General features: G+C 43.7%; 1 protein-coding gene across 5 annotated transcripts in view; it reads right to left on the bottom strand.

Moving 5' to 3' along the window:
* The window catches only part of Stpg1 (sperm tail PG-rich repeat containing 1), a 50,470-nt gene that overhangs the window by 21,164 nt on the left and 10,359 nt on the right, over nucleotides 1–18,947 (bottom strand). For 3 of the 5 annotated variants that reach the window (XR_015452787.1, XR_015452785.1, XR_015452789.1), the window contains one exon: nucleotides 18,014–18,796. Coding sequence is in view for 1 of the 5 variants with exons in the window: in XM_021263071.2 (XP_021118730.2) it covers nucleotides 1,950–1,952 (3 nt within the window). In the remaining 4 variants the exon portion in view is untranslated. Of the gene's footprint in view, nucleotides 1–117; nucleotides 194–1,949; nucleotides 2,052–11,929; nucleotides 12,050–18,013; nucleotides 18,797–18,947 lie in introns of those variants that run through there. The other 2 variants (XR_015452786.1, XM_021263071.2) reach the window with 2 other exon arrangements.

Genomic DNA, 18,947 nt, shown 5'->3' with positions numbered 1-18,947 from the left:
ATCATTTGAACTTAGAGAGGTGACAGGTCTTCTCAAAAGGCTGGGTGGAGTTGTTCCAACAGGCATCAGGAAGTTTCTAAAATTTATAGACCCACAGAGTTGTTTGGTCAGCCTCACCCATCACCACACTCCTCTGGGCCATGGCGATCTTTCTCTGATGAGGTCTATTCTAATTCCCTCCGAGTCTTGGGATCTGGAAGTAGAAAAGGTGCTACATGTGGGAGGGCAGCGGTAAGACATTCTCTTCCGGGTCATATACGAGTTAGGGAAGATGGAGGGAATCGCCTGACAGACCTCATCACCGCACAAGGCCCCTACCCAAGGATACAGAAACTCAAGTGTTTAGAAACACAAACTCCTATGACCACCAAAGGGAGGCCAACGCAATGTCTGCCTTCTTCTGGGTCTGGTTTTGAATTTTTCAAAGATCTGAAAGGCCTGATTAGATGCTATAATACTCAGATCTTCTCTCAGGCTCCAGACAGCCCGACCTTCTCATTTGAAAAGTAAATTGCAGGTGAACTCCAGCAGGGCATTGATCATAGGTTCCAATGCAGTCCCTTTCTTGGCACTGAGAAGGAATAGGCAGTGCCACTGTTTGGTAAAGAAGTTCTCGGACAGAAGTCTTGGGCGTTGCAGGAAGTCTTATTCGTGACTCAGGTGGTAACAATCATAATATTTAGCATGTGTATAATGCTTTGCAGTTTCAAAGGGTATTTTGCTCCCTGCAATCTGCCCAGAGCCTCCAGGGAGTCTCCGCTTTTATGAGGCAACTGGGACACAGAAGGGTGACGTGCTTGAGGTCACATCGAGACTCCAAGGCTGAGTCAGGATTAGATCTTAAGGCTTGCTTTCTGTGCGAGGATGTTGTGAGATGGTACTCCTTTTGCCGATTGCTTTTGAGTCTTTTCTAGCGGGATGGGGGTGGGGGAACAGACAAATAGAGGCCTGGCTGTTCTGCGAACTCCTGGAGGCGTGTGCCTCCTCAGCTTCTTTGGTAATGGGGAGTTAACTCCAAAGTTGGTTTCTCCTGGAGTATTCAACTTTGCCAAAGTTGACTTCCAGTAAGAAGTGGATACATTCAGTGTGTCTTAAAGGGTTCCTTTGTGTAGTTTAAAAAAAAAAAAAAAGATGTATCAATTCCAATGTCAGGCATCATAATACATCTGTTCGAGAGATTATTATAACCTTTCAAGGGACGAGAAGGCACATGTGCTTTGATAATGTTAGAATCTGGCTTTGCTTTCTTTTTCACTTTTCTACTCCAGCTATCCCTGCCCTTGTTTGGCTCATTCACCTTGCTATAATCTATTTTTCTTGCCCATTTATGAATATATTTTTAAGAAAAGGACTCTCAAGCTAAGGCATAGCTCACACATGCTGCCATCCCCAGCATGGCAAAAACAACAAAACAGAAGAAGACTATCTTCTCCCAAGTCCAGCCAAGGTCACTGGTACAACCTCAAACAGCTATTTCATTGTTAGAGCTCTCAATAAAGATAAAGTCTCACACTGCACAAGGAAGAGAAATAAGGGTCAGGAATCAATAAATTTCAGCTCCACTCCTTGCTTTCTTTTTGGTCCCATCAGATTTCTCAATAATTTGAACAACTCAATTAAATCAAGCAAGAGCAAAATTTCTATTCTGGCAAGATGTAAAAGAGTAACATTTTCTTGACCTGCCTAAAATTCTCAGGGAGATGCTTGCTTAATCTACTCAATGATGACAAAAATCGGTTTGGATAATCAAGTCCTGCATATTCCTCTAGCTTCTCTTCCCACCCTGGGAATATATGACAGTGGAGTTTATGTGCACGAGACTGGAGATGGTGGTTACTCTCTTAATCAGAACCACAGGCCTTTGGAGAGAAAGAGCTACCATCCAATGTACAATTATATATTGATTGGAGGAAATTACTGACCAGTTGCTCTCCCAGAGGGACTCTCACCATGGAAGGAAAAGTGCAGGTCCCTTTCCTGGACAAGGAGACACTGCTGAACACTGGAGACCAGTGGATGATGTTGTAGGACCCAGGGCCTGGGACATCATTCTGAAAGGGGAGAGAATGTGGTGTCATGAGGATACATGAATCCCAATGTGCTTTTCCACCAGCTTTGCATTCATTAACACTAAGCCTCCCCATAATCCTACAAGAGAGGCACCACTGCCACTTGGTGGATGAAAGCCCAGCTCCACCTTTCCCAGGCTACCCATCTCCACCTCAGTTCCTGAGTGATGGGGCAGGAATTCCAACCCAGGCTGGGGCTCCCCAGGCCCATGCTTTTTCCACTATGCCATGCTGCATTGCACAAGAAAGCTGCTGTTTTTTCATGTCATTAGAGAAATGAGTGTAAAAAGGAACACCAAACATGACTGATGGGCAAGTCAGCGTGCAGGGATTGGGTAAGCCAAACCCACAGTGAGGGAAGGGTGGCGATTTCACATTAACCACACCCCACCTGACTCAGCTTCCTCCAGCTTTTAACAAGAGAAATCAGGAGTGTTTCTGTTTATAAAGCAAAAATGAAACAAAAACAGCCTTGGTTCCATACAAGATCATTTCTGACTCTCAGACAAAAAGAGTGGGCTCAGGGGGCTCAAGTGCTGACTGAGGCAAGTATGTTGGGGAGAAAGCCACAGCGCTGAGCTCACAGCTGTGTCAGCCACTGCAGCTCCTTTCCTGCGTGAGTTGCCAGGAGGACATCCGTGTTGACAGAAGCTGGCCCAGTGAGCGGTGTGAAAATATGAAGATGTTTTACTGTTTGGGAGTTTGTAGCAGACCTACTGGGCACCAGGAGCTCTCCCAAGCCAGTCTTCTTTACATCATCACTCAGTGAGGAAGGGCTCACTGTACCCATTTCACAGTTGGAGACCCCAAGGTACACAGGGATGAATTTGCTGAAAGTCCCACTGCTGTAAGCGGCAGTACCAAGTTCAGTGCTGAGTGTACGGTGTGTGCTGTCTCCACTCCCTGGCAGGGTGGGTATTATTAGAGCCACTTGAAGGAAAGTGAGACCCAGAGACATGAAGCTCTCAGCCAGGAAGTGATGAAGCCCAGATTTGAAACCAGGAAGCATAACTCCCCAGCTTGCCAGTCTCTGACACCCTGGGACCTCCAGACTCAACTGTCCCTACTGCTTTTTCTCCAACAGGAAGAGAGCTTCCTCCCAGGACTCCAGGCTGGCTAAGACAGTGTGATAAAGGATAGACTCACACGTGCCACAAGCAGGCCCCTCTGTGCCGAATTTTGCTCCTTTTTTTTTTTTGGTACCGGGGATTGAACTCAGGACCTTGAGCTTGCACAGCAGGCAGCGAAACCACTGAGCTAAATCCCTGGCCCAATCTGTGCCTAATTTTAAATACAGTGCATCCCTCTGGCCCTGGCCCTGTGGCAGGTGGGAGCAGGAGAACTAGTTCTGCTTCACAGGGGACCTGGGTGGACAGAGGGGACAGAGAGTTAGGCAGGCAGTGAAAAGCACAGCACAGCGAGGTACACAAACAGCCCAGGCCTGGAGTTCAGTCTACGAGCTCGGTTGACACTGCCATCGGTTCAAGAGAACTGTATGGATGTTCATTTTCTCTGGCGAGCTGAAGTTGCCAGATAAAACTGAAGACTTGAATGGCTGTGCCACCCCCCACCCCACCCTGTTGGTTAGAATTTTACATAAACAGCAAATAGCTAATTTAGCACAAGTATAGCCCATGACATGGTTGGGATATACTTTCACTAAAATAATTATCTAGCTGAAATTCTAATTTAACTGAGCATCTTATGTTTTTTTATTTGCTAAATCTGACAATGCTGCTGGGCCTCAATCATACTTTAACCCTGCCACAAGGCCAACTGGCTCGAGTCCAGGGCAAACAGCAAGAGGACTGTCACCTCTCAGCCTGGAGGGACAGAGGATTGCCCGTGTGCCTTTAATGAATGGCCAGTGAGTGTCCGAAAGGAGTCCTCCAGGAAACAGTGTGCTGGCCAGTGGCAGCTGGGGAAGGGAACTGTTAAAAATAAATGTCACCAGTGCCAGCTGTTCCTCAGACAAAGGACTATTATCTAGAATATACAAAGAACTCAAACAAATCAGCCTTCCCAAATTTAAAGACCCAATCCAAAAATGGGTATCTGAAATAAACAGACACTTCTCAGATGAAGAAGTAGAAACAGAAAAGTAAATATATGAAAAAATGTTCAAGATCACTGGTCATTCGAGAGATGCAGATTAAAACAATCCTGAGATTCCATCTCACTCCAGAAAAGATGGCTGCTACCAAGAAACTGACCAATAACAAATGCTGGCGGGGATGTGAGGAAAAAGGAATCCTTCTTCACTGTTGGTGGGAGTGTAAACTGGTGCAACTACTGTGAAAATCAGTGTGGAGATTCCTCAAAAAATTAAAACTAGAGGTTTCGTTTGACCCAGCTATTCCCCTTCTTGGTATCTTCCTGAAAGAATTAAAAGCATCCTACTACAATGATATATGCACACCCATGTTTATACAGCCATAGTTTGTAATAGCTAAATCTTAGAAACAGCCCAAATGCCCATCACCTGATGAATGGATAAATAAGGTGTGGTGGGGGTTTTTTAGACAATGGAGTACTACTCAGCCACAAAGAAGGATAAGCTTAAGACATTTCTAGGTAAATGGATGCACCTTGAGACATACTCTTTAAGTGAAATAAATCAGACGCACATATGTAAACATCGCATTGTTTCTCTGGTGTGAGAAACCAAAAGTATAAATAAAGACCAAAATGTATAATAGATACTATGAAATAGGAAGAAAATGTTCAAATGGGAAGGGGAGCTGGGGAGGGGGGAAGAGCAAAAGAAGGAAGGGAAATGAGAAAATAAGGAGAAAATGGAAATAAACCTTTTGTAAATAGAGGTTGCAGGGAGGGGAGGGGAATGGGGAAAAAAGAAGAAACAAGATATATCATGTACAGGTACAATTTCCCTATGATGAATGCGATCATTGTGTATATCTAAAATGTACCAATAAACTTAATTAAAATGAATCTAAAAAAAATAAATGTTGCCAGTGGTAACTTGAGATTAGCCAAGGTAGGAGTATTTACACCACCTAAATTGGCAAAGGCTACAATGGGGACTTGACTCTGTGGAAGGGAGAGCTGGTTTCCCAGCACGCTGCTCCCTCCATGCAACGCCCAAGTCAGTTCTGTGGGAGAAAAGAGCTGCAGAGAAGTCACACGTATTCCTGCAACAGCTAGAGGTGTGCTCTGGCTCTCTGGATGGACACAAAATATCCAGAACTTTTACTGTTCATGTCACTAATGTTGTGTGACAGTGGCGAGTTTGGGCTTTTCAGAGGATATAATACCAGGGAAAAAGAATCCCAGCTGAGATTGGCATGAACTTAGCAACCTTTCTTGGCTGAGGGCAAAACCAACCAAACAAACCAAACAAAATGGAGAGGGAGTAGGATGCACATTGGTTAGAGCTCACTGTCTGCCTCCTGAGACAGTGCTCCGTGGAGCCCCAGTGCTGGAGGCTGTACCTGCTGTCTCCACACCTGCCTCAGCATTAAATAAGCACTTTAATCAGTAAAAGGGGTAATGTCAAAGGATGGTGACATCATTGTCCTTTTGTAAATTTTATTTTGGTGGTGCTGGAGATGGAGCCCAGCAGGTTGCTCACGCTGGACAGGTGCTCTACGACTGAGCTACACCCACAGCCTTCTTTAAAATGTTTCAGTTTGAGACAGGGTCTTGCCCAGGCAGGCCTTAAACTTGTGATCCTCCTCCTCCTCTGCTTCCGTGGTAGCTGGGTTTACAGATGTGCACCACTGTGCCTGGCTCATCTTCACCTGCGCCATCACACTTGAAGTGGCCACAGCAGCCTTCACGGAGCCAGGACCGTCACGTGGTCATGAAGACCTCCACAGCGGGGCTGGGCCAGGGGTAGCTGGGGTTATATCTCCATCCTCCCCCCTCGTAACATGTCGGGGTGACATTCCGTTGAAACACACTTTGAGAGGTCGTGTGAAGATGAAAGTCCTGAATGGGCAGCGTCTGCCAGGAGACTGTGTGCCAGGAGTGGGACACAACCCACGACCCTGTGAGCTTGGGGTGGGCTGGGCGTGCGGAGGAGGAGGAGGAGGAAGAAGGAAGGAAGCAGGGCACTTTCCTCCTCACCCCAGGTGTCTGTCTCCACAGGTCACGGAGGACTTAGTATTCCAGAGCCTGGAGCCAGTCACATCTTCATATGTACTGGATTTTCTAGTACAAAATTTTCTAGTACAAAATTCGGTCTGCATTAAGCCATGGGCTAAAGACCCCAGGTCTGCTTTTGACTCTTCAAAGCCATTCCACTTGCTTTGGACTCTTGGGGGCAGGCAACCTGTGTTTCTCAGGTGAGCATGAGAGGAAATGGAGAGTTGGCTAATGGGCTGGAGATGTAAACAGAAGGCCAGGCCCAAGGGGGAAATTCAGGGAATCTTGTGGCTGCTCCACAGCAAAACCATTCGGGGAAGTCAGAGTTCCTGAGGAAATGGTTGCCTTTTACAAATGCCTGGGTCACCCTGTTGACTTCATCCAAGGCTAGGAAGCTTGTGCTCAGTTTGACTGTGGCCCAGGAAGTGGAGGGAACACAGAGCAGCAGGCGGGGGAGCCAGTGTCTGTCCCTAGCGTGGACCTCCAATGGCCACAGTTCCTTCATCTGCTGTAAACCTACAAAAAGCCGAGGTGGGACAAGGCCTGTGTTTTTCCAACTGTGCTCCTGGCTCCCAAGAGCACCCCAGGGAGAGACAGAGGCTGGCTGTGAACAGCAGCTCCGGTTCCCGATTCACAGCTGGGCTTCAGCAGGAGATGCTGTCCCAGAGGGACAGGCCCCGCTGGTGCGACTGCTCGAGATGCTCAGCCTCACCGCTTAGGAGACACCTTTCCCTATCTGCCTCTCCCCTTCCCTCTCTGGGGCCTCTCCGCCTTCTCCAGCACCAGAGTTTCCACACTCCAGCCACAGGTAAAGAGTGAGAGACAGAAATGGGGACTCGAACAAGCAGATGCCACTATCCCATTCCGAATGGGGGAGGGCGCCAGAACCGCAAGGTCCCTGGGAGCCCTGAGGGAGTGGCCGAAAGGAGAATGAGGAGCTGCTTTCCTGAAACCTATGTTTCTTAGTTTCCCAGAGGGGAGGACGTAGGGAAAAAGTGAGGTGACTGTGACAATGGCCACCTGAGAAGGTCCTCATCACTCTGGCCTGGATAGGTCAGAAATGAGCACGGGTTCAAGCCAGTCTCGTCTCAGAGCACCTCCGGGCCTCTTTTTCCAGGGCTCTCCTCTTTCTCACACCTGGCTTCAGCTTATTCACAGCCCTCTGGGATGCCCTGAGCAGGATGTGGGCAAAGATTCAGTCAGCGACACTAACTGACCCTACGTACAGTGGGCCAGGACCTGCATGGGGAGAGGGGGACGACAAGGACACTGGCACAGCCCGTCAGCTACGCCCAAGCTCCATGAAGCAGATGACAAAGCTGCATCCAAACTGTGAAAATGAGGACTGACTAGGGTGTAGCTCAGTGGTAGAGTCCCTGCCTACCGTGCACAAGACCCCAGCACCTCAAAAAGAAAAAAACCCTGTGCAAAGAGAATGTGTTTTCCTGTGACTCCATGGGAAATGGAGACTTGAATCGGGACAGTCATTGGATTTAGGGACGTGGAAAACACATCAGTGGCTGCTGCCACGGAGCTCCTGGATGGATGGCACACGAGTCACCATCATGGCAAGGAGGAGGAAGCTGGGACATAAACTGGCGGGGGGGGCGGGGGGGCCTGCCCAGGGAGATGCCAGAGAAGCAGTGCCCTGGCCCGGCCTGACCCTATCAGGGTAAGTTACCTAGCCATCTTTTTGTCTCAGAGTCATCTGAAAAGTGAAGATAATGAAGGGACTTGGGCCACAGGTTATTATAAGGATTAAGTGGGTTAATAAACGCAGAGCTCTTCAAGGGGCATGTCATTAGGGTCAGCCAAGGGTTTGATATTTTCAGGACCATGTCCTGCAGTCCTCTTAGGAAGGGGAGCTGGTGACTGACTCACAGCGCAGAGGGAAGGTAGGGCAGAACCTACTGAGGGTACAAGTGGACAGTTACCTCCGTGAACATAGTGATCTCAGCTAACAGAACTTCCTGTCATTTAATGTCCCTGACATGTACAAGACCCCTGGTTCAGGATCTTATCAAGTCAGTGAGGAACAGTATAGACTTTATACAATTTTACCACAACACATAGCTGGGACACACTACCTTTTGGAAGGCAGAGTTCCTGTCCAGCACTGTATGGAGTCACCTTGTGTTTTAAATTGTGCCCAGCTGGAGGACAGAGTCCCCATACCCTACTAGTACATGCACATTTGGGGCTGGAAGGAATCAGGTTTAGAAGCAGAGATTGGTAATTCCTGGCAAAGATCTATCTAAAATGAGGAAACTGAGATGGAAAGGCACTAAGTGGTGTCCCTAGAGCAGTGGTGGCGAACCTATGGCATGCGTGGCACAGTGGGCACACAGAGCCCTCTCTGTCAGCATGAGAGCCAAGTTGCCCCAGCATCGCCCCAGCAGCCGAGCATCAGATAACAGTGAATATAGAGTCAATGCTGGCACTTTGGTAAATAAATGGGTTTGGGGTTGCAATTTAGGCACTGGGTCTCTGAAAGGTTCGCCATCACTGCCCTAGAGTCACACAGCTCAGGAAACAGTGACCACCACCCCAGGGTAAGATGAAGACAGAAGCAGGAGGTGGGGAAGAAAATGCCCAGCAGGCCACAGGGCTGGGCTCTGTCACACAGAGGCATGTCTCTTCACGAATGCAAAGCTGACAGCACATGTGTAAATAATTATTAAAAGCTCAGGAAAACACACTTTGTTTCTAGCAGCCCAAACTACCCGTCTAGACATGGAGTTCTGTGAAGGATCCTTGAGCCCAGCAGCCAGAGTCTCATGGGGACTGTGAGCCGGCAAGAAGGAAAGTGCAGGTCTAGAGGGCCTTGACTCTCCATGTCCCAGATGTACTAAGTGGGTCACCGCACTGAGGTGAGGAGACAGCCCAGTTATGCGGCCGGGCAAGGGTGTGTGCGATTCTGTCTTAAGAAGGGTGGTGAGCCATTGGAGTTTTAAAATCTGTCTTTAATTTGTATTGCTTCACTAAATTACTGGGTGATGTTGAACAAGCTCCTTAATTTCCAATGCCCATTCTACTCAGGAAAGATGAGAATAATGAGCATGGAATAAGAATCTATTTTTCTGTTTAGGATTGGAGAAGACTTCAAGAATTACATAATCCGAATTTTATGTTTCAGATGAGGAAACTGAAGCCCAGAAAAAATAAGTGGCTAGTTTCAAGGCAAGGACCTAGCTAGTGACAGAACCTGGTTTATGAAGCGCTGACCTTTCCAGAAAATTCCACTTAAAAAAAAAATGCTTTAAGATACTTAGTTTGTACATTGTCAACCAAATACAACTACTTTTGAATAGTTGGAATAAAAATTCCAAGTGGTTTCTCTCTTTCTCCCCTGTAGTTTTGGCTGGCTGCCATCTTGGCTCCCACAGTAGAAAATGTTCTGGGGAAACAGCAGTATTTTAAATGCTAACTTTCAAAGTCGGCCGCTTGTTTTCTGGCTGAGTCGTCAGGCCTGATCACACAGAACAGAGGCTCTGCACATGTTTTGCCCACTCTTGAGCCCAGACTCTTTTGCCAATGGTCTTTCAGAAACCTGCTGACTTTCCTCCACCAAATTTATGGCCTTGTAGGCCACAAAGGCAGGTGTGGCCTGGTGTGGAAAAAGTAAGAGGCTTTGCAGTGAGCTAGGCCAGAGTTGAGGTCTAATTCTTTCAACATTGATTCAGCAAATATTTATTTAGAGCCTCTTATGTGCCAAACCCCATTTTGTATGAACTTGGGTGGGTCATTTAACCTCCTTAAGCCTCAGTTTCCTCTTCTGTTAAATTAAGATAATAAACCCTTCCTTTCAGCATTGTTCCAAAGAGTAGAGATACAACCTAAACAAGATTTGACAGATAGTAGGGATCAGTAAATGGTGGCCACTGTTACCTTTGTTGGAAGCTGAGTTATGGATACTCTGGAGATGGACAATATATTATCATTAAGTTGACAAATGGGAAGCCAAACAGAAAATGGGGAAGACTGACAGTTACAGAGAAATTAGAAAAAGAAAGAAAATGGCTGAGCAAGTATTTATCATCTTTGGGGAAATCTACAATTAAAAAAAAAAAAAAAAATATATATATATATATATATATATATATATATAATATTCTTTATTGTTTGCTTTCTTAGACTCCTAAACTATCAGAAGTGGAACTTAGAACATTGTCTTGCTCCTCTATACAGGAGGAATCAGGCCACAGTGGAGAGGCTGCCCAAGGCCCTCAGCTTCAAGCCTCCCCTGTGTTCAGAACTTGCTCTGGCACCAGGGCAAGGTGGGCAGAGACAAGAATGTTTAGAATGCAGCAAAAGGTCAGTGGGATGATCACTCCTCCAAAAGAATGCTATTCCTTAAGATGTTTATGTACATGTACCAACTCCCCATGGTGAATGTAATCACTATGAACTGTATACATGTACTAATAAAAAAAAATTTTTTTTAAAGAATGCCATTCCTAAAAAAAAGAAAGAAAGAAAGAATGCCATTCCTAAAATTTGGTTTAAATGAAAGAATGAAAAATGTAGACTCTGAGGACACTTGTGAGTTGCTTCCACCCCCTGCTGGTGGCCGAAGCAAAAGCAAGACAAACTTTCCAGATCAGAGGTGGAAACAGAGATCTGGGGACGAGAGTGTGGACAGAAACAGTAATAGGACATTGTTTAAGGAAGTTTTTTTAAAAAGGGGGGAGCAGATCTCATCATAAAGGTAATTCTCAACAAACTCTTTTCTCGTGTTACTGAAGAAAAACACGTAATTTCATGCAACCACTGTGGAAATCAGTACGGAGATACCTCAAAGAACTAGGACTAGAGGTCCCATTTGACCCAGCTATTCCCCTGCTGGGGGTATCTTCCTCAAAGAATTAAAAGAATCATAGCACAGTGATATATGTGCACCCATGTTCATAGCAGCATAGTTTGTAATAGCTAAAGCTTGGAAACAGCCCAAGTGTCCATCAACTGGATAAAGAAGATGTGGTTTTTTTATAAAATGGAGTACTATTCAGCCATAAAGAACAAGAAACTAGAGACATTTATAGCTAAATGGATGCATATTGAGGCCATCCCCTTAAGTGAAATAAATAGGACACACGTGTAAATATCGCATAGTTTCTGTAGTGTGAGAAACTGAAAGTGTAAATACGGGTCAAAATGTATAATAGATAATGTGAAATAGGAAGAAAAGGTGCAAAGGGGAAGAGGAAGTGGGAGGGGAATGGGAAAGGAAAGAAGGGAATGGAATTAATACGAGAAAATGAAAAAATGGAAACAAAGTTTTTGTAAATAGGGAGGGGTGGAAGGGTTGAAGGGAGGGCAGGGGAATGGGGAAAAAATAAGAACTAAGATGGATTATGTAAAGGTACAAATCTCCAATGATGAATTTCATTATACTGTATACCTAAAATGTTCCAATAAAATTAATTTTTTAAAAAAGATTGCAGTGGAGGGATTTTTACCTTTTACTTAATACCCCTGAGATCTAGGGGACTTTATCTTTTACGATTTTAATACGTTCTTTAAGTGTTTTTGGTTCCATACTCCTGGACATGGTTGTGTCGTCCCCTTCCCACTGTCCCTTATAACATTTCCCAATTTCCCAAGTTCATTTTACAATCCTAGTCATGTGTCTTGCCCAAGCGAGCTGTGGCTCCTTGGATGATACTGTCCCCTACTGTTCACAGAAGGACACAACAGCCTGTCATGTGAGGCTAAAATCCAGAGGAAAAGAATCTGTAAGACAATGCCATTACCTTTTTATGACAAAATCTTTTGGCTTGACTATTAAATCCTTTTTTTTAATGATTCTTTAATTATTGTTGCTTGGGATTTAAAAGGAATGGAGGATTGTGTTGGATATGCAGCAGTAAAACCTAAACAAAAATAAAATAAAAATCAGTACAAAATAACAAAATGACAAATGAAAAAAAATCCAGGTGTATATTAATATATTAAACTTTTATTTTAAATGGAGCAGAAGAGAAACATGAAACCATAATTTCAAAAAAGCACTCACCATTTTAAAAAAAATCAATACCAGGGATTGAACCCAAGGCCTTCACACTGAGCTACATCTGGAGTCTATTTTTTATTTTGAAACCATTTCACTAAGTCACTAAGTTGCCCAGACTGGGCTTGAACTTTCTGTCCTCCTGCCTTCGGCTCCAGAGTGCTGGAATTACAAACCTGAGCCACTAGGGCCAGCTCTCACATTTTCTTTCCCTTTTGGAATTTACTGGGGTTTTCCCCTGTCCAGACTCACATCTACTGAGATGTGGCCATGTAAGTGCATTGAAGTGGACTGCCGCAGAGCAAAGGAAGGATATGACAGGAAAGTCAGCAGCCTGGAAGAGGAAAAGGGCAGGGCCAGCATCCCCACTCCTCCTGGGCCCAGAGGCAGACACCAGCCAAGCACTGACAGATCCAGAGAGTCCAGGGGTGTCCCAGATTGTGGATGTCTCTCACTTTCCAGAGAGCCATGCAAGAAAAGTTTAAGTTTTTGCTTTGAGCAGACATAGGGTTAAAAAGTAGAAGAAAATCAGGCTTGAGTTTTCTAAGACCAGACTGTGATGTGGATGTACATGTTGTATAACCCCTCCCACTCCTCCCACTCCTCCCCACCTCTGGGAAGCTGCTATGATTGGTAGAACTTCTCTGGCAGCATCCAGCCCCAGAGTGGGGGATCACAGACTCTCACCTGTGAGTGCAGTGGAGCCTGATAGCAATTTAGGCTCAGGCCTCCCCTTCCTTTCTCCCCTGACTGCACAGGTTGATGGGAAGGCCCTGGGGCTCCCTCCCATCACGCCAGCTGGAAGCTCAAGCCATGCAAGCCCCTCTCTCTCTCCAGGGCCACCTTTGTTAACCAGAAGGAATCCCTCTCCAAGCATCCTCCTTGCCCCTCATAGTTAGACTATCTCAGGAAGCCTATCCTGCACTCCCCAGAAAGTCTCATTCTGGGAGTAATAAACCTCCTTCTCCGCCCCTGAGTGTGCATGTGGATTTGCCAGTCCCAACACCCAAGCCAGATTTTGAATGAGGGCTGTCCTGACTCTGGGCAGTCCATACTGTAAGCCAAATTATCTTCACCTCAGCGTCCTAACCCTCAGAGAGAAGTACACATAGCCAGGGCACAAAGACAGCCATGAGAAAGGGGGACAGTATGAGTGGGTGGCAGCAGGGAGTGGTGGGCATGGAAACTATCTTTAAGGCCCATTTCTTAGTCTTTGAACTTTTGAAAAACACAACACTATTTTTCAGAGAGGGAGGCCCAATGCCAAAAGGGGCCCCTCAAGAGGGACTATTAGGAATCAGTTTAACAGATGAGGAAACTGAGGCAGAGAGGGAGAAGTTACTCACCCAAATCACTCTCACAATTGCCATGAATGAAAGAGCTGCAGTTTGAACACAATTTATGTCCTGATCCCAGGCCCTTAAGTTCTTTGCTATGCTTTCTCTTCCTAAACTGGGCCCATAGTAAGCACTCAGGTATGAATGAATGAAATAACAGGGAGAGGGACACTCAGGCCTGGGCTGAGGACAGAGTATTTAAAGGCAGCTGAACATATATTCAGGCAGTAAACATGTGGAGAAATCAGTAAATGGTATGTTCATTCTTTTCCTCCTCATTTAAATAGGCAGATGGCAAAACACAGATGTAGCTAGGAATGGCTTTTGCTCTCAAAGCCTAAATCCGCAGGCCAATGAAGAGGGTTTGCAGAAGAGGTAGTAAAGAGAAGGGGTCAGAAGAGAGGCTGAGGGGCCAGTCTCCCAGGGAAAGGTGGTCTTTTGACTGAGATTGTGATCAGGGCTCTGGCTACAGAGGTGGCTGGTATCAGAGCTGCCCTCTTGATAAGAATAAATTTAAAATACAGAATTTGGAAAAACCCTAAGTAATTGAATCCCTACTTGCAGCCACAATGGGACTGGATTCCCCTCCTAGCTGAGAAACAAAAGCAAAAATGGGCAAAATGTATGAAACAATCAAGACACTGGATATCAGGCAAGGATGGCAGAGACAAGACATAAAGGAGGGTGGCAGTGAGTGTGCCCCGCTCAGTGCCCAGGGAGAGCTCCCAGCCCTGCCCAGTGCAGAGCCATCTGGGGAAGCCATAGTCACCCTGGGTTGAGGAGGTGGCCAAGGAATCCAGAAAAGTCAAGGTGACCTGAGTCCACAGCACTGCACAGAGAAGAGGGCGCTAACTGAGCAAGAGCAGTGGAGCTCTGTGGTGATTCCCTTCAAGTGCTTTCCTGAGCAGATTAGCACACTCAGGGGGAAACTACACAGAGCCTTGGTGAGAACCACCTGAGATAATTCTAGGGAGCAACCCCTGGGGCTCACATGGGGCCAGGCCAGGCACAGCTCCTGCTTCCATGAGTTGTAATGGAAAACCTCCTAACTCATTGTACACCCAGCACACAGACCGGCTTTGCCTCAGAGATGGGGCAGTTGCTCCTAGATGAAATCTGCTCTGGTCCAGCTAATGAAGCTGAAAGGCATGATCTGAAAAGATGAAACTGTTCCCAAGTAACTTACCTGTATCTCAGAGCAAAGCACAAGAACACATAAAGGACTACAGAAAGAGTGCCCAACAAGTAAAATTCAAAATATCTGTCATCCACAAAAACTTCAATAGGTGTATGGAGAAGGAAAGGTATAATTCAAAATGATTAGAAAACAATCAAAACTAACAGAGAAGTTATACAGATTATAGCATTAATAGATATAAACATTGATTATAACCACTAAATCGGCTGTATTCCACATAGAAGTTGGAAGAAATGATTGAACAGAGTAAGTGAAGACACGGAAGATATAAAAGATTCAATTCAAGCTTCTAAATATGAAAGCTAAGTTGTCTAAAACTACACTGGATGAGATTAGACACTGCAGGAAAACAATATTAATGAATCTAAAGACACAAACATAGAAATATTTTTTAAAAAGTGAAAGAGAAAAGGGACTGAAAGTAACAGTGTGTAGAGAGCTTCAGGGCAACTTCAACAAGCCTCTTACAGTAAATCGGATGTCCAAACAAGAAATCGTCCCTCAGTCTCCATGGACCATGTTCCAGGGCTCCCTGAAGAGACCAACATCTTGAGATGTGCATGTCCCTCTTATGAAATGGCACAGTGTTTGCATACAACCTGCGCACATTCTGTCTCATAATTTAAATCATCTCCAAATTACTTAGAATACTTACTACAATGTAAATGCCATGTAAGTGCTTGTTATACTATATTGTTTAGGGAATAATGACAAGAAAACAAGTCCTCGTGTTCAATACAAACACAATTTTTTCAAAATATTTTTGATCCGCCATTGGATGAATCTGAAAATTCAGGTCCAGCAGATGTAGAGGCTCTAACTATATAAGGAGAGGGGAACTAGAAAAAACATTTCAAGGAAAGATGGTTGAAATGTTTCATTTTTTAAAATACTGATTCAGAGATCTAGGAAAGCCAATGGACTCCAGACACAAGAAACATGAAGAATCAAGGCACATAATAATCAAACCAGTTTTAAAAAGGGATAGAAAGAGGAGCCGGGGATTTAACTCAGTGGCTCTGCCACCTGCCTCACAAGCGCAAGGTCTCAAGTTCGATCCCCAGTACCCATCCCCCCAAAAAAGGGATAGAAAGAAAAATTTTAAATCAGACAGAAAAGGGGTTTTTTTTTTGAGACAGGATGGCCTTGAATTTACTAGTAGCCCAGGCTGGCCTCAAACTCGTGGAAGTTCTACTCTCTCAGCCTCTTAAGTGCTGGGTTTATAGGCATGTGCCACCATGCCTGGCAAAAGGCTCATTTTATACAAAGAAACAAATAAAAGAATAATAGCAGATTACTTTTTTGAAACATCTTTAAGGTAATGAAAATTTTAGAAATCCTGTCACCCAATAAAAATAACTTCAAAAAAATAAAAATAAAAATAACTTCAAAAACAGAAGCTGAATGAAAACATATAAATATACAAAAATCAAAAGAATTAATCACCAGCAAACTGGAGCTATAGGAAATGTTAAAAGAACTCCTTCAGGCAGAAGAAAAATGATTGATATCAATTAGAAATCTGGATCTAAAAAAAAAAAGAAATCTGGATCTACTTAAAGGAATGAAGAGCTTGAGAAATATTAAACATTCATTTAAGCAAATATAAAATGTAAAGTTACAAGTATAAATTGATCCACTTAAATAGATATATAAAATCTAAATACTCTGGGAGACAAGTTCAAGCGCAATTGGGACACTTTAGCAACTTAGTGAGACCCTGTCTCAGAATAAGAAATAAAAAAAGGGTTGAGGATGTAGCTCAGTGTGAAGATTTTTGGTTCAATTCCCAGTGCTACAAGAAAAGTATATAATTTTTTAAATAATTGACTATTTAAAACTAATAATAATAATAATAATAATAATAACATATCATGAGATTTATAATATATGTAGAAGTAAAATGTTGATGACAATAGTACAAAGGCCAGGAAGAGAAAAATAAAAGTATATTTCTTCAAGGGTCTACTATATGTGAAGTGTTATAACATCACTTGATGGCAGGTAGTGATAAGTTGAAGTTGTATACTATAAACTCTAAAGTAGGTATCAATAAACTTTTTCTATAAAGGGCCAGATAAATATTTTAGATTTTTTAGGTTATAGAGTCTTGGTTACAACTATTCAACTTTGCCATTATAGAGCAAAGGCACCCACAGACAATAGATAAATAAATAGAGATAGGGCCGGGGATTTAGCTCAGTGGTTCTGCTGCCTGCCTTGCAACCACAAGGACCCAAGTTCAATTGCTGGTACCAAAAATAAATAAATAAATAGAAATAAATGTGTTCCAACAAAATTTTATTTATAAAAATATAGCAGGTCAGAGGCCAGGGATTTAGCTCAGTGGTTCCGCTACTTGTCTTGCAAGCGCAAGGACCAGAGTTCCATCTCCAGTACCCCCCCAACAACAAAAAAAATATATAGTGGGTCAGGGGCCAGAGATTTAGCTCAGTGGCACTGTGCCTGCCTCACAAGTGCAAGGCCCTGAGTTTGATTCCCAGTACCAAATATATATATATTCAGATTTGGCCCAAAGTTTTTCAACATTTTCTCTAAGGCAACCTCTAGGGAAATACTGCACAGAGTTATTCCTAATAATCTAACAAAGAAGATGAAATCAAAGCATAAAAATACTCAATATAAAAAAACTAGAAAAAAAGAACAGATGAGTCAGACAGAAATCAAATCACAATAGACTTAAATTTATACAGAAATAATCACATTAAATTTAAGTAGTCCACATATTCCAATTAAAAGACAGGGGTCAGGGACCAGGGATTTAGCTCAGTGGTTCCACTGCCTGCCTTGCAAGTGCAAGGACCCAAGTTCAATCCCTGGTACCAAAAAAAAAAAAAAAGACAGAGATTGTCAGATTGGATAAGAAAAAAGGCCCAACTATATGCTGCCTGTAAGAAACATACTTTAAAAATAAATAAGTTAAAAGTAAAGAAAGACTTCATTGAGTAATGAAACATGTACTAATAAATTTTTTTTAAATATTTTTTTTGGTACCAGGGATTGAACTCAGATCCTTGCACTTGCGCAGCAGGTGGCAGAACCACTGAGCTAAATCCTTGACCCCAATTTTTTTTAATTTTTAAAAAGAAGGACTTGCAGTCAGAACTTGAGTTTTAGGAAATAAAGAAAGCAAGATCTCTTTCATATCTAAAATTGAGCACAGACATTCCTCATTTAACAACTGAGTTCCATTCCTTACTAAATGAGGAATTGTATATGGTATGTATATTACAATATTTAGAACAAAGAAGTGGTCAAAGGAAACTCCAACTTAATGACTTTGCTTTTATTTGCATAACTCTTACATGCAGTACTGTAATATATAACAGAACACAAAACTACAGTACTGCACAGTACAATCAGCAAAAATCACAGTATTGTATAAACATGGTATACTGTACAAAAAAAGACACTGGGGCTCTATAAACAAAATGTACAGAACTGTACCAAAAAAGGACATTCAAGCTAACATTTTAGCCTCAGTCATAAATCTAAACAACCTTTAAATAGGTATGTTAAACAAGAAATATCTGTTCTATGATTCTTGCCAGATACATGGAAATAATAAGTCTGCTTTTACTCTTTTTTTTGTTGTTGGTACCAGGGATCGAACTTGGGTCCTTGCGCTTGTGAGGCAGGTGAAGGAACCACTGGGCTAAATCCCCAGCCCTGCTTTTATTCTTGAAGACACATGCTTCTTCTTTCCTCATCCTTTCTTCTCATCCTTTCTTCCCAATCATCACACTTGGGGAAGAGAGGCGAAAGGCAATCCATTTGACATGCCTTAAGGATGACCTTGACGATCAACCCAAGGTTTACCATATTCCCACCACCTGTGCTGTTGTATTCTAAAATAAACATATCTCAGGAGCACTCTCTTTCTCCCAGAAGCACATGTTATTTAAATTCACTAGACCTTTCTTTAGTTTATTTGCAAATCTGGAATGTTTGCCAAGGTGTTCAGCTTTCTGTGTAGAGTAGTTCATGTTAGCAAAGTTCTGTGATATGTTCCATTTGTCTGACAAAAACCTCTGCTACATGTTCTTCTAAGCACCTGAAAGAGAAAAATAACAATATTTATAGGTGAGATAGGTAAATGAGGCCTGACCCTCCCCTTTTCCCTCTGATAGCCGGGAGGTGGGGTGATCCCACTGACAGCCATCATGTTCTTCCCCTTTGCCACCCCAACGGTGGCCCTGGAGTGG

The sequence above is a fragment of the Heterocephalus glaber genome, unplaced genomic scaffold (genome assembly GCF_053883595.1).
Source record: "Heterocephalus glaber isolate CG9 unplaced genomic scaffold, H.glaber_assembly_v1.0 deba00001452, whole genome shotgun sequence".
NCBI classification, from domain to species: Eukaryota; Metazoa; Chordata; class Mammalia; order Rodentia; family Bathyergidae; genus Heterocephalus; species Heterocephalus glaber.
The sequence above is the reverse complement of the archived record's forward strand: the minus strand, read 5'-3'. Positions and strand labels throughout refer to the sequence as shown.